At 40.2% G+C, this 15246-nt stretch overlaps 1 protein-coding gene across 36 annotated transcripts in view; it reads right to left on the bottom strand.

Annotated features, from left to right (window-relative positions):
• The window catches only part of Ptk2 (protein tyrosine kinase 2), a 204420-nt gene that overhangs the window by 118072 nt on the left and 71102 nt on the right, over nt 1-15246 (bottom strand). For 35 of the 36 annotated variants that reach the window (XM_048802205.1, XM_048802193.1, XM_048802213.1 and 32 more), the window contains 3 exons: nt 14740-14827; nt 8608-8687; nt 8358-8420 (listed from right to left, as the gene is read on the bottom strand). In XM_048802205.1, coding sequence (XP_048658162.1) covers nt 8358-8420; nt 8608-8687; nt 14740-14827 — 231 coding nt within the window. Of the gene's footprint in view, nt 1-8357; nt 8421-8607; nt 8688-13914; nt 14140-14739; nt 14828-15246 lie in introns of all 36 variants that reach the window. The other variant, XM_048802222.1, reaches the window with a different exon arrangement.

Here is a 15246-nt window from a genome sequence, read left to right on the forward strand (position 1 = left end):
TTTGGAGATTGGCTTATTTCACTTAGCATGATAGTATCAGATTCCATCCATTTACCAGCGAATGCCATAATTTCATTCTTCTTTATGGCTGAGTAATAGTTCATGTTGTATATATACCATATTTTCTTTATCTATTCATCTGTTGACGTGTTGGTTCCATAGCTTAGCTATTGTGAACTGAGTTGTTATAAACATGGATGTGGCTGCATCACTACAGTATGCTAATTTTAAATCCTTTGGGTATATGCCAAGGGATATATACCAAAAGGATTTAAAATCAGCATACTATATATAACAGGGTCAAATGGTGGTTCCATTCCAAGTTTGCTTAGGAATCACATACTGCTTTCCGTAGTGGTTGCACCAATTTGCAGCCCAACCAGCAATATATGAGTGTACCTTTTTTCCCCACATCCTCACCAACATTTATCATTACTTGTATTCTTTTTCCCCCATAGTTTTATTGAGGTAAAATTGAAGTACAATAAAACACACATATTTGAAGTATGCCTTTTCATCAGTTTTGACATGTATGTAACCAATACAATCAATATAAAAAGTATTTCCATCACCTTCTTTAAAATTTGAAATCATGCAGACTGTGTTTCCTTCATGATTTATTACATTAGAAATCAATCACCTTAAGATATATACAACCTCATCCCCACGTCATCTAATTCAAAATTAAATGGCATACTTATAAATATGTCAGAGATCAAAGAAGAAAGGACAAGAAAAGTAAATAAAAAGTGCTTTGAACTAAGCGGTAATTAAAACTTAAAATATCAGGATCTTGGGGATGAAACAGTACTCAGAGGAACGTTTATAAAGTACTTGAATCAGAAAGAAGGTAGACTAACAATCAAATTATTTTCAAGTTATGTAGTGGGAAGGAAAAACAAGTAGGAGCAGAAATATATGAAATAAATAATACAGATAAAATCTGATAAAAAAATAAAGAAATCTAATCAAGAAAGAAAAGTATGAACACAAAAATTAATTTCAATGGAAAAGGAACTATCAAAATAACCCTACAGCCAGGCACAGTGGCGCATCCCTGTAATCCCAGCTGCTTGGGAGGCTGAGGCAGGAGGATTTGCATATTCAAAGCCAATCTCAGCAAAAGCGAGGTGCTATGCAACTCACTGAGGCACTGTCTCAAAATGTAATACAAAACAGGCCTGGGGATGTGACTCAGTGGTCAAGTACCACTGAGTTCAATCCCTGGTACCTCCCCCTCATTCTCTCCCGCCAAAAAACTCTACAGATGCTAAAAATATATTAATATTACATTGTATGTCAACCTATGTGATAGCTTATATAACATGGTCTATATAGAGAAAGATCCATGTGCTGCTGAGAAGAAAATGTATTCAGTCATTTATGGATGAAATATTCTGTATGTCAAGCCTAAATTATACATTGTATTTTTCACCTCTATAACTTCTTTAGTTTTTGTTTGGAGGATCTATCCAGGGGGGGCAGAGGCATGTTAGAGTTAACCAGTATTACTGTATTGTGGTCTACTTGATTCCTGAAATTGAGAAGGGTTTGTTTGATCTACATAGATGTTCCATTGTTTGGGGCATAAATATTTATGTTGCTATGTCTTGTTAATATATAATTCCCTTAATAAATATGAAATGGCCTTCTTTGTCCCTTCTGATTAACTTTGAAGTCCACTTTATCTGATGTAAGGGCAGAAACCCCCTGCTTGTTTACATGAATTATGTGAGAGATGTTTTTTTTTCCCACCCTTTCACCTTCAGTCTGTAGGTGTCTTTGCCTATGAGGTGAGTCTCTTGGAGAGCACACATTGTTGGGTCTTGTTTTTTAATCCAATCTGCTAGTCTGTATCTTTTAATTGATGAGTTTAGGCCATTAATTTTCAAGATTATTATTGAGATATGATTTGTATTCCCAGTCATTTGGGTTTATTTCTAGTTTTTAATTTGAGTTAGTTTTTCCTTTGATTGACTATTACTTTAGTGTAGTTCCTCCCTTTGTTGGTTTTCACTTTTTAAAAAAAATTTTATTTCATCTTCATGGAATACTTGCTTGAGAATGTTCTGCAGTACAGGCTTTCTAGTTGTGAATTGTTTTTACCTTTTGTTTATCATAGAAGGTTTTTATTCCATTTTCAAATCCAAAGCTTAATTTTGTTGGATATAGTATCCTTGATATCCATTTTCTTTTAGAGCTTGGTATATGGTTTTACAGGACCTGGCTTTGAGGTTCTGAGTTGAGAAATCAGGTGAGATCCGAATTGGTTCCCCCCATATGTAATCTGATATTTTTCTCTCACATTCTTTAAAATTCTATCCTCATTCTGTATGTTAGGCATTTTCATAATAACGTGCCTTCCTGTGGGTCTGCTGTAATTTTGTACATTTGGGGTCCTGTAAGCTTCTCATGTGATTTTTCATTTCATTCTTTAGGCCTGGGAAACTTTCCGATATTATTTCATTGAAAAGATTCGTGCATTCCTTTGGTTTGTATCTCTGCACCTTCATCTATTCTGACAGATCTTTAATTTGGTCTTTTCGTGTTATCCCATAGTTCTTGGAAGTTCTGTTCATGGTTTCTTAGCATCTTCACTCCATGGTTAACTCTATTTTCAAGATTATATATTTTGTCTTCATTGACTGAGATTCTATCTTCCAAGTGGTCTAGTCGGTTTGTGATGTTTTCTATTGAATTTTTAAATTTGATTTATTGTTTCCTTCATTTCAAGGATTTCTGCCTTTTCTCTTTTCCCAGAATCTCTGCCTCTTTTTTGAAGTGATCTTTCACTTCCTGTATCTTCTGGTTTCATTTATTATACCATTCTTTACTTTGCTGATCCATTTAACTATGTATACTCTAAACTCCTCTGACATTTCCTCCACTGCGGTATTGATAGACTCTGTTACTGTAGTATCTTGGTTTGTGTGGGGCAATTTGTTCCCTTGCTTTTTCATGTTGTTTGTGTGTTTACCCATCTAACGGAATGGATCTGAGGCAGTAGAGTTTCTACCCAGTGGACTTACAGTGTCCCTGAAGGTTTTCAGTACCTGTTTAAGGGGAGACAAATAATTACAATGACCAATGCAAACAATACACAGTATTAAACCAAATAGTTCCTATTATGTCATCTACAATGTTAATTATCACAATAAACAAACATGATATGATCGGTTATTGCCTACCATAAAAACAGCAAGTTTGCAAAAGGGTTTATAATTTCAAATGGTGGACAGGGAGAGAACAGAAGTGATATAGGATGTGATGATTATGAGAGAGGAGGAGAGAAGTAGTAAAAGGAAGAGTGAAAGAGAACAATAGAGTGGTTGTTAGCAGAAGAGAGAAGGGAAACAATAGGAGAAAAAATACATATAAGTAAAAAATTTTAAAAAATTAAAAATAAAAATAGAATACAAAATAAAACTAAAATATACTAATCAAACATATAGTTCTCAAAAACTAGTTCATGAAAAATAACTGGTTTCAAAAATGCTAGAAATGAGGGGGAAAACCCACATATGAATATGTATGAATAGCCACGAAACCTTAAGATCACAATTAAACATAGAAAAAGAATTTTAAATAAAGATCTTAAAGAAAAGGTAAAGATTTCTTTCTGTTGGAGTTCAAGAGATTCTCAGTTTTTCCTCTCAGGGTTTTCTGGAGTGTGATGCTCCACCCCCTAGATTGCTGGAATGAGAGAGGTCATCCCACAGGCAGAGATCTGGAGACAGGGTTTAGGATTGCATGGGCTCCAAGCTCTTCACTGAATGCCAGCTGGCCTGGAGATTTTAAATCAGCACACCTTCAGTGTCCAGCACTTCCTACTCCAAACTGAAAGACTGTACCCCAGGGATCTCCTCTGGGTCCTGCTCATATGGTTGGGGACCCGATTCTTAGTCCCCTAAGCCACCTTCGGATCCCATGTTTCCTGACCTCGGATTCAGTATCCAAACAATCTCTCCTGACCCTGCCCTTACGAGTTCCCAGTCAGATGTGTGTCTCTCCCAGCAGGTCCTCCGAACAACTGGTTTGGAGGGAGAGGGGTAGAGCCAGGTGGGTTTCCAAGACCAGTTGTCCCCTGTGTAAACCTCTTTCCATGTTTGTTTACTGGGCCTATAATTTGGGCCAAACTTGGGTTTGCCAGGAATTGGCCCCCATAGCTGCTGGCCCCCGCACTACACAGCAGCTGCAAAATGGTTCCTTCTTTAGTCTTCATCAGGCCATCAGCTTCTTTTCCCATTTCACCACTACTGTGCAGCGAATCTTTCTGGTTTGCTGGCAATGTCCTTAATCTCTATATGCTCCATACCCAGACATGTCTTGGGCCTCCCAAAAATGAGGGTTTCTTTAATTCCTTTATCCCTCTACTATGCTTATGGAGGGACTGCTCTGGCCGGTGCTTCTAGCCCAGCCATGGCAGTGGCTGTGCCACTGGGGATTTTTTTCCTTATTTTATTATATCCAACCTCCTGAGTTCCCGATCTGCTTTGAATGTCCAGCTTTAAATTCCAGAAAAGTACCTCTACTTTTTTTGGTCCACCTCCTTGCTGAGAAGCTGCCTATCTGCTTTCTTGGCTTTTCCTTGTTACTTGTATTCTTGATAATTGCCATCCTGACTGGAGTGAGATGGAATCTCAGTGTACCTTTAATTTGTATTTCTCTAATTGCTAGAGATATTGAACATTTTTTCATGTATTTGTTAACTGATCGTATTCTCCTGTGAAGCATCTGTTCAGTTCCTTTGCCCATTTATTGATTGGGTTATTTGTTTTTCTGCTGTTAAGTTTTTGAGTTCTTCATATATCCTGGAGATTAATGCAGGTGATTAATGCAAAGATTTGTCTCCCATCCTGTAGGACTCTCTCACATTCTTTTAAAAAATATTTTATTTAGAGACAGGGTCTGAGTTGCTTAGGGTCTTGCTAAATTGCTGAGGCCGGCTTTGAACTTTCAATTCTCCTACATTAGCCTCCTGGGCCAATGGGATTATAGGAGTGAACCACCGCACCCAGCTCTTTACATGTTCTTGATTGTTTCCTTTGAAGGAAGAAGCTTTTTAGTTTTAATCCATCCCATTTATTGATTCTTGATTTTACTTCTTGCACCAGGTTTTTAAAACTTGAGATAAACATTTCACTTTAGAGTAGTTTTAGATTTCCCAGGTTGCAGAGATGATACCTCGTCAACCCATACCTGGGTGCCTTGCTATTAACATCTTGCATCACTTTGTACGTTGGTCACACCTGACTGGATGTCCCTTCTCTGGGCCAGGCTCCTATGTGGAACAGCATGCTGCATTTAAAATCATGTTCTCTGTTGTAGGTGCCACCTTGGGCTTGCCTTTTTCCTTGATGACCTGCATTGCCAGTTTGAGGAGTGAGGGTTAGGTATTTTATAAAATGATCCTCAACTGGGCTTTGTAGGGAGTTATTCTCACGGCGTAAGGGCTTGGAGAGAAGGACCACAGTGGTGAACTACCACTCTCAACACATTGTATCACGGTGGCACCCTGTCAACAAGACTTGTCCCTACTGGCACTGACCTGGATGCCCTGGCAGAGGCTGCCTGCTGGGTTCCTCCATGCAGCGTTTGTTGTTCCCCATGCTCCCTCTCACCTGGTACTCTCTGAAGCAAGCCTATGTCTTGGGGTAGTCTTACACTCCACCACCTTTGGGAGGAGATGTCTACAGAAAGTATTGGGAATTCTGCAGAACAGACTGCATATTGTATGTTCAAATTATTATCTTACTATGAGTTCTGGGTATTCACTGTATACTCTGGCTCATTATCTAAGCTACATATTTAATTTCTTCCTTGAACTGTTCCCACTTTTGTCACTGAGAGCACCTCAGTTGGCTCCTGTGTCCCTGGGACACAACCTTTCTTGCTGATTCCTTCTTTCCAGTGCTATGAGAACCTCTAGGCTCATGCTGGTTCCTCCTCTCCCTAAAGCAAGGCACATGGAGAACTGTGTGAGAAACCACCTCTGGTGCTGGGCACATCATGGGCTCTAAGCACCGTTTTGATTAGTGATTTAATAGCAGATGCAATGAGCCAATATTTCCCTTTCCTCTTCCCTTTAAAAATACACCAGCACTCCCACAGAACTAAGTGAACATGCCCAGTAGTTTCTCTTTGACTACAGCCCTGGTGCTCAGGGCAAAACCAGAGACAAGAGCCCCACCCTTTGTTGTGGACTCCACGCAGACACTAGCTCCATCACTACTCGGAGACTCCTTATTCCTCCCATGGAAAGATTCAAGAGTCTCTTGAATTCTTGTTCCCCTTTCCAACCTTCTTTAACATAATTCTAATTCTGGGAGTATAGAGTTCTAACCACAAACCTCTTCAGAGACTGCCCTGCTTTGTATGGCTCAAGGATTCAGCAAGGCTCCAGGGCAAAATGCCCGTGCTTGCTGAGGAGTGTTAATGACCTGACAGACACACTCCTCTCTCCCTCAGATGCCCAGGGATCCTCCACCCTCGGGGCATGCCGGGCTCCCTCCTGGGACTAGAGCCCATAGGCACCACTTCTGCCCATTGCAAACGCTGCCTGAGCTGCTCCCTTGTTTGTGAGGCCAGCCCATGGCATTCTGCTGTGGGACCACTCAAGGTCCACCCTGCATACCTCAGTGGACACACAGCTTCTAGCATGCTGTTCTGTGATCTTGCTGACATGTCTGAGACCCTCCCACCTAGCAATGAGCTTACCCAGGATGAAAATTTTGTATTACTGAGTTTTCAGTCTCCAGCAGTTCACTACCAAGGACTCAAAAGGCACTCAATGGTGGCTGTCAAGAGAATTAATAAGCAAAGAAATGGACAAAGAAACAGATAACTAAGCAAACCACTAAGATGATAAAAATCACTATTTTTCCTGAATGTCTTTTTGAAATGAAGACAAAAATTGTTTTCATTAAGACCTTCAATGATTTCTCTGATTCTGGCAATTTGTATTTTCAGCATTAAGGAAAGTCTTTCAAGCTGAAGAATGTGGCAACTTTTAAATAAAAGATCCAAACTACAGTGAATGATAGTTTTAATATTTTAATGACTAATCTGTTAAGAAGCACAACACAGGTGAGATATCTTTTTTTTTTTTTAAAGAGAGAGAGCGAGAGAGAGAATTTTTTTAATACTAATTTTTAGTTTTCGGCAGACACAACATCTTTGTTTATATGTGGTGCTGAGGATCGAACCCTGGCCGCACGCATGCCAAGCGAGCCAGATACCGCTTGAGCCACATCCCCAGCCCCAGGTGAGATATCTTTATAAACACATACAATTACAAATATTTGGTGAGTATCTACTATTTGTGCCAAAATACTGTGAAAGTGAGACGCTGAGCTCCAAGGCCCAGTGGTGCATTAGGTCACAGCTCTGCAACAAGACCGACTGCTGGGCCACGTGCACATACGTGACACAACAGGCCCAAAGGACACTTATGTAAGTACCAAAATAACGGCTATATCTACTATTACCCATCATCATTTCAAATGATTTCACATGCTTTGTAATGACTTCCAAAACTATTTATTTCTACTTTTATTTTTAAATGATTATATCTCCCTTGAAAAATCCTATTCTCAAAACAGGGATGATAAGCTCACAGCATGAGAACAGGTGGACACACCTAGAAAGTCCAGATGAAATCTAATACCATTAAGTCTTTATTACATGGAGAATTCTCACTGTATTTTACCAGCATCTTTCAAATGCCAGAAGAATTTCAGTAATGACAGAGAAGAAAGTGTATTGGCAAAATATTGCACTACTGTAAATGAAAATAAAATTGGCCTTTACAAGAATAAAACAAATATCAATTATTTTTTGGTGAATTATCAAAAGATGAACTGCAGAACTCCCAAGACTACCAAGGCGTAAGCTCAGCTCAGCTTACGTACACGTGAAATCATCTGAGTCTAATGTAGGAATCAATTTCATTATCAGAGAAACTTTTAGATATTTTAAATTTTCTGATGCATGGGCAACAAGTAATCCTTATTCCTCCATTTGTGAAAAAATTCCTTAATATACAGAGAACATGAGCAATAGTGCACAGGCAATATTAGAACTCTATGTAAATCAGAAGCGATGTACCCCTCATCATGATTAAATGTAGATGAAAAGTGCATTAACGTGTTGATAGGCCATACACATTATTAGCATAACATCTACCAACATATTTAAATGCTTCCTAACAAAATTAATGACATTAAGAATTTTTAAAAAACGTTTTCTTTTCTAGATACGTTTTAGAAACATGGTGTCCAAGTCAATATTTAATTTTACGTTAAGAAATGGATTCAGTTCTGAATGCTTATGGGTCTAGACAGGTGTGCAGTACTTACTCTAACACTTCATAGTTAGACTTCTTTTCCAGTGCATTGCCGCGCATCTCCCAGTATGATCGCCTAAAACCAGGGAAGACAAATTAAAATATGTATGCATAGAATAAATATGTTGTTAAAGGGTAACAATAGGGGGCAGCTAAGTAACAAGCAAGTAATTTGGAATCTTCTTGCACTTCATTTAGAAGAAAGTACTTGGAAATTTTTTCAAAAATAATGAAAAGCATTGACAAATTTGGTCACCACCTACCGTATTTCTAGGCAACCCAACTTCAAAGCAATTTCCTGGTCCACTTGGTCTGCTATCTCTAGCATGTAGTCGCTCTTTACCTGCAAGGAGAGGAAGCGGGGCTGTTCAGAGGAAGGTTGACTCCACCCAGGCATTCCACAGCATCTACAGACCATTCACACTGTCAATTACCACTCCAGATTCTGGATATAAAATGAGTGACACCAAATACAATTGAAGAAACAATAGTCTCCTGCTAAAAGAAGCTCATGTCATTGATGCTGGCTTACACGGGATTTAGAAACAACTCACACACCTGAATCATAGGAATGCTAAGCTCCCTTGCACCCTACCCACAGGGTCAGAAGCAAAAACAAGCAGGAAAAGATCTTTTTCCAAGAAAACTTGCAGCAGATGCATTTTCTAAGCTATGACTACAGTTCTGCAGCATTTTGGGGATCCAGTGCAAATTCATGGAAATTTACATACTTACCTAGAGAACTGAGGTGTTTCTACCTAACCACTGATTGTATGCGACCAATCTGCAAAGCAAGGAAATGCTTCAAGTCTAACAGAAAGCAAAGAGTCTACAAGAACACCAGAAATGCCTCCCAGCAATGAATATGCTCCATGAGAAGTGCTGATGAGCCAGCGAGCAGCTAGCTGTAAGCACAAAGGCATCTTTAGAGCTGAGACACAATCACGCTTCTGACAGATGAGTGCTGAGAGCAACTTCAGCAAAAATCCTGAAGACAGGTGCACGCGTCCTGAACCTCCCTCGAAGGGTGTCTGGACCATCAAACATTTATTCCATTACACCATGAACTGCACCAATACAAAAATCTTTCATAAGACCTTTGATTTTGTCTCTTGGTCCTTGAAGCCTTACCTATTTACTCTCTGGCCCTTTACAGAAATAGTATGTTGATTATTGCCCTGGAAAAAATTTCAAACACCATGCTCTTCAACTACTAGCTCTGAGCCTGCTGGCGCACTGGCTCTACGACTTCTACCCCATTCATTGGCCCTCACTTCACACCAATCTCAGTCTGTCTTATGGTGGGGAGGTCATCATTATGACCTTCTTCTTTGGATATTTTTGTCTCCCCTTTATCTCCTTTAATTGCTAGGTAAAACCGTCCCACAGGGCTGGGGATGTGGCTCAAGCGGTAGCGCGCTCGCCTGGCATGCGTGCGGCCCGGGTTCGATCCTCAGCACCACATACAAACAAAGATGTTGTGTCCGCCAAGAACTGAAAAATAAATATTAAAAAATTCTCAAAAAAATAAAAAATATAAAAAAAAAAAAAACGTCCCACAATGAAGCCAACCACTTCTCTATGCTTCCTGCGGGACAGCTGGAAAATGCTCATGAACCTCAACTTAACCTCAGCAGGCCTGCTCAGCATTAGTTCAGCAGTGCTCCCCATGGGGGTTCCCCACACACCAGTGTCACACTTTCCCCAGTTACCAGTCTCTATCAGGTGGGAGTACTCTTCTTTGACCTGCTGAGAATGAGAAACCCGATGCCACCGGCACCCACCCACACATTCCTTTCTCTTAGGGCAGGAGAGGTGGCTGGTCCCTAGCATGGGACAACACATGATTTCAAAGCCTGCACAGGCACTTAGACCTGGGTGGTCAATAAATATTGATTAAATGAATGAGTAGGCAAATGAATGAACAGATAAGTAGTCAACACACTGGCGAGTATTTCTGTGTGTGGATATTTTGCAGATGAGACTTACAAGCAAAAATAGTTTCTATTCCTTGCACAGCAGACACTCGAGACTGACAACTGGAATTAAATTACTCAACCCAGTAGGTTAAGTCGAATCACTTAGAGTAATCACATTGGCTCAGCCTTCTGTACAATAAAGCAATCCAAATGTCAAATCTCAGTGTCTGCACCAGAGCAGCTTTGTCACTGAATACAAAAAAGGGAGGCACAGAGGCAGATGTTTGCAGTAGAGGAACCCCACAGCTAACTGTGGTTCTGTCTTCCAGTGCATATTCCAGGAGAGCAACAGATGCTTGATGACACGCTGAGGAAAACACAAAACTGCTGGAAGATCAGTCACTGAAATTTCTAAACACTATTCACAGATAAGAAAATACGATCTAGACCTGTATTTCATTCTTCAAAACTGAATTCATATGAGTTGCAAAAAGGGTTAATGATAATTTACCAAGCTCTAGAAAATCCCCTACAAACGACTTCATGCTCTAGGGTTGTTTTTCCTACAGCTCCAATTTACTACTCTTGAGCATCAAAGCTGCTGACCATGGCCTGGAACACCCTATGGTATGAAGTGATTCACATGTTCTGCAAAGGGCTTTGACCGGTGACAGCACGGATGGGCACAGCAGGCCTCAGGGCCCTTGTAGTGGGAGGAAAGAAAACACACCCATTGGCTTGTTCCAGGGCTGCCAACTTGTACCCTCTAGATTGTGTGTTCTGAAGGTCCTGAGAGGGTCACATCGTGAGGCGGGCTTTCAAACTCAGGGTTCCTTACCCTTGGTGTCCATTTCCCTTGTGAAATACGTTTGGACTTTGCCTTCGACTTTCGCAGAATTGGTTGTTTCCATTTGCAAGATAAATGAAACATACCAGGTCATTTAAGCTCATGTGCACATGCAGTTGTGTACCACACGATGGCATTTCAGTCAGTAGCTTGACTGCATATGTGATGGTGGAATGCTAGAGCTGTCTTAGATCTTACAGTGCATTCTGTGGTGTCTGCACAACAGTAAGATTACCTAATGACACACTTCTCAGAATGGACCCCTACTGTTCCTTAATGCAGACTATAACCCACTGTGAAGCATGTGCGTGTGGACATGAGCACATGCTTAGAAGCACATGGGCTCCTTAAGCCAACTTATATGCAGGACACTATCATCATTGCCATCTTATAGCCTCAGAAAAACCCTGAGGGAAAGAATCAAGATGATGGCAGAGAAACATATACTACTTAAAGAGATCTACCAGGGGCCAGGTCCTGTGCTCAACATTTTACATCCATCATTTCTGATCTTCACAATTCTTCAGGGTAAATTTCATTAGCACTATTTATTTTTATATATATAAAAAACTAAAAAACTTAATTTACACTGGGTCACATAAACAAGCTTCAAAGATGAAATTCAAACACCAAGATGACTGGTCCCTAAATCGCAGGCTTCACTGTGCCTGCTTCCTTGGACTGTCACAGAGCAGACACATGTGACCGGAGCAGTGGTGGCCACACCACGTCAACCCAACAGCCCACTGAGACACATGCCAGCGCCACTGGGCCGCTCATTGCTCTGTGCTCTCTCTTCAGCAGGATTTCTACTGAGAACTAATTCTAGGTTCAGCAGTGTACAGATGTTTTCAGAAGAATGCCCAGGAGAAGAGCACTCGTACTAAAGCCAGCGCCCAGAAGCTCCAGGTGGCGGAAAACACCACCAGGGAGCAGCAGCACGTTACCAGAAAATTACCTCTGTTGCCTTTCTATTTCTAAATCTTTTATGTACAAGGATGATGAAGAAATAAGAGTTGATTAATATAAATTTAAAAGTTCACCTAAATCTTCATTAACCACAAGAGCTTCTCTGAATCATGGAAATACACAGGCATGGAAAGAGAAGTGTACACTATTAAATCTACCAAAGAAATACTGAGAATTCGACTCATAGAAAGATAGACCTGTACTTAATTTTTTACTGTTGCATAATTACATATACTAGTGGAATTTGTTATGCCAACCTTGTACATGTACACAACAAAGCTTGAAAAACACGGTACGTATACAAAACAGAGCCGGAACAACCCTGTGCATGCACACAACAGAGCTGGAACAACCCTGCGAGTGTAAACAACAGAACCTGAACAACGCTGGTTGTGTAAACAACAGAGCCTGAACAACCCTGGACGTGTACAAAACAAAGTATGAACAACCCTGTTTCCAGTACCTTCTCTCTCCCTACCCACCTGCTCCCAGGTCTCCTGGGCCTATACACGACTTTATCTTCTCTCTGGAAAAGGGCAGCTGACTACCCCGACTTCAGCTGAAAATGTCAGATTTTAAACTCAAATTTCACACTTACAGTTGCAATTCCCTGTTTCTTTTTCTAGTAGGGACTGGACACCCAATGATACTTTACCACTGAGCCAGATTCGTAGTCCTTTTTATTTTGAGACAAGGTCTTGGTAAGTTGCTTAGGGCCTCATTAAGTTGTGATCCTCCTGTCTCAGTCTCTTGAGTTGTGAATACAGGCTTGTGCCACCATACCCGGTTGCAATTTTCAAAAAATGCTTTAACTGTAGCTTCAAAGCCAAAACAGTATAGGATGAAGTTTATTTCTGACAATAAATAATCTGAGTGAAATATTATAAAAAATAATAAATTGGAGAAAACAAAAAGATTGATCAACAGCTGGCACTTCACACATTTCCACACCACAGCCTAGTTGTGATTCTAGACTTGGTTGTTGTCTTGGAATTCTTTTGTTAAATAAACCATTGATTTGTTTGGTATTTCTTACAAATAACAGGTGAATATACTCATGCTAAATATAAAATGTTTACAGGAGTAAACAAATGAGGACTTTGTATCAGATCCAGGCATCTTACAGGTTGATATGTCGACAGCATCAAGTGAGTTCTACACAACTTCAACATCATCAATGGAAATTTAACAAATGTGGCAACCTTGAAATTAATGGCCACTGCCATTTGCCAAAGGGTGGCAGTCAAAAACAGCTATAACCAATGAGAGCTAAGCAAGAGAAAGAAAAATGTTATACGATGAAGGAAGTCTAATTTTTAAGGTAAATATACTTTCTTGTTTCTAAAAGTCATAAGCTTTGTCATCAAAACGTATTTTTCAGACTCCTGCCTTACAGTAAATAGTGTTACAAGATTCTAATTTTAGAATGTGATGACTAACACCTTTCAGGATATTAAAAATTAGCCAACAACATTTAATGATCCATTTGAGGATTTCTCACCCGGCAGTCATGTTCAGGACAACTTTTACTGTAACCACGTGCACACAACATCATCTGACCAGAACCGAAACCTCCAACATGAATACATCCACTGGCACCTTGTTTCCCTTGTGACTCCACACAGTGGGCATGGACTCCATATTCTCCTAATTTCTTAGTGGAATGGCTAAACAGCCTCCAAAGCCATTTATAAATTCAATCTAACCTTGATGCTGCCATCCAATCAAGGTGGTCTCATTTTAAAATTTTAAAATTCTGACCAAGGCGTTCACTAATTAAATTCTTTAAAGGGCTCCCAATAACCTATAAAAAACATAAACTCCTTTTCACTCACATTGGTTTCTTGTCAAGCCACGTTAGCCCCTACAGAAATGCACAAACTCTTCTTTCTCTTCGCCTCATTCCTGTCAAGAGAGCACCTGGATGCAGGTGGATACTCCTTGGAGCCCGACTCCATGCATTCGCTGACCTAGCAGACTCTTCTAGAAGGTCCATGTTGCCTGCTTGTGCTTACTCACAGCACAGGAGCAAACACAAGGCAACTGTCTGCAAGAACTATCTGCAAGACAGAGGAAGCACAGGTGCAAATCACCACCCCTGCCTTACTAGCTCGGGGTGGATGGTCATTGAAGATGTTTAAGACAAAAACGTGACCGAGTGCTCTCAGTGGCAAAATGGTACATGCAAGTGGCTGGTACCCACCAGCAGCCTTCCAGGGTACACTTCCACAACACTCACAGGCAACACTTATATGGTGTCATGTTGGGCCACAGGTGTAAACAGCAGCTCTTCAGCGTGAAAAAGTCAGGTTTTGCTTTACTGTTCAAACTACTATCAAGACCAAATGGGTAAAGTTCACTCTAACAAGGACTTTCACATGAGACAGACTTACTGATACCCCTGCTAGAAAATTATCCTTGAATGAAAGAGAGCGACATGGTTATAGACTACTGTCGCTTTATAAAACAAGTACCATTTAAGATTTGTCCCAGAACACAGCTGTTCACAAAGAATTAAAATCTCAATTTCTTATGGTTAAAAGGTTTTCCATACAGTGATAAATTTATATTCTCTGAAATGCTGGGTTTCCTCTAACCATAAAAATATGCAATAAATGATTCAAAGAAACAAAAAAGCATATTAGAGCACTCTCTCATACCTGTTGGTAGAAGAAATTCAGAGTTGGCTTGTCTTCAGTAAACTGGTTCAGAAATCCTTTTGGCAAGTAACGAATCCTTAATTCATATCTAAAAAAAAAATTTCATGAAATAAATAATAATAAGTAATTTTCAATTAATTTCTACGAGTCCAAAATTACTGTACATATGGCATTGCAAACTACTTTGAAATATGATTTTAAAAAAGATATAAACTATAATCAATCTTTACATGGAAATCTTTATTTTTAGCAAAAATAAAGGGCTCACTGGGCAACTAAATGGCAGACAATTTTCTCTCGTTTCAAAAATAATGATCCTGCGGCAGGCAGCATGGATCTCGTTCTGCAGGGAGGGCTAAGGGAAGGCCCAGGTCACAGATCTGCTAATCACAGCACAGGCTACAGCTCAGTGTCCTGCAAGGACACAGAACACATCAAATCGCCACCAAGGCCCAGAGGGAACACAGCCCTCACCCCACCACCCAGAGCTAGCTAACACAGGGGTAC

Source organism: Marmota marmota, unplaced genomic scaffold (genome assembly GCF_001458135.2).
Source record: "Marmota marmota marmota unplaced genomic scaffold, marMar, whole genome shotgun sequence".
Classification (NCBI taxonomy): Eukaryota; Metazoa; Chordata; class Mammalia; order Rodentia; family Sciuridae; genus Marmota; species Marmota marmota.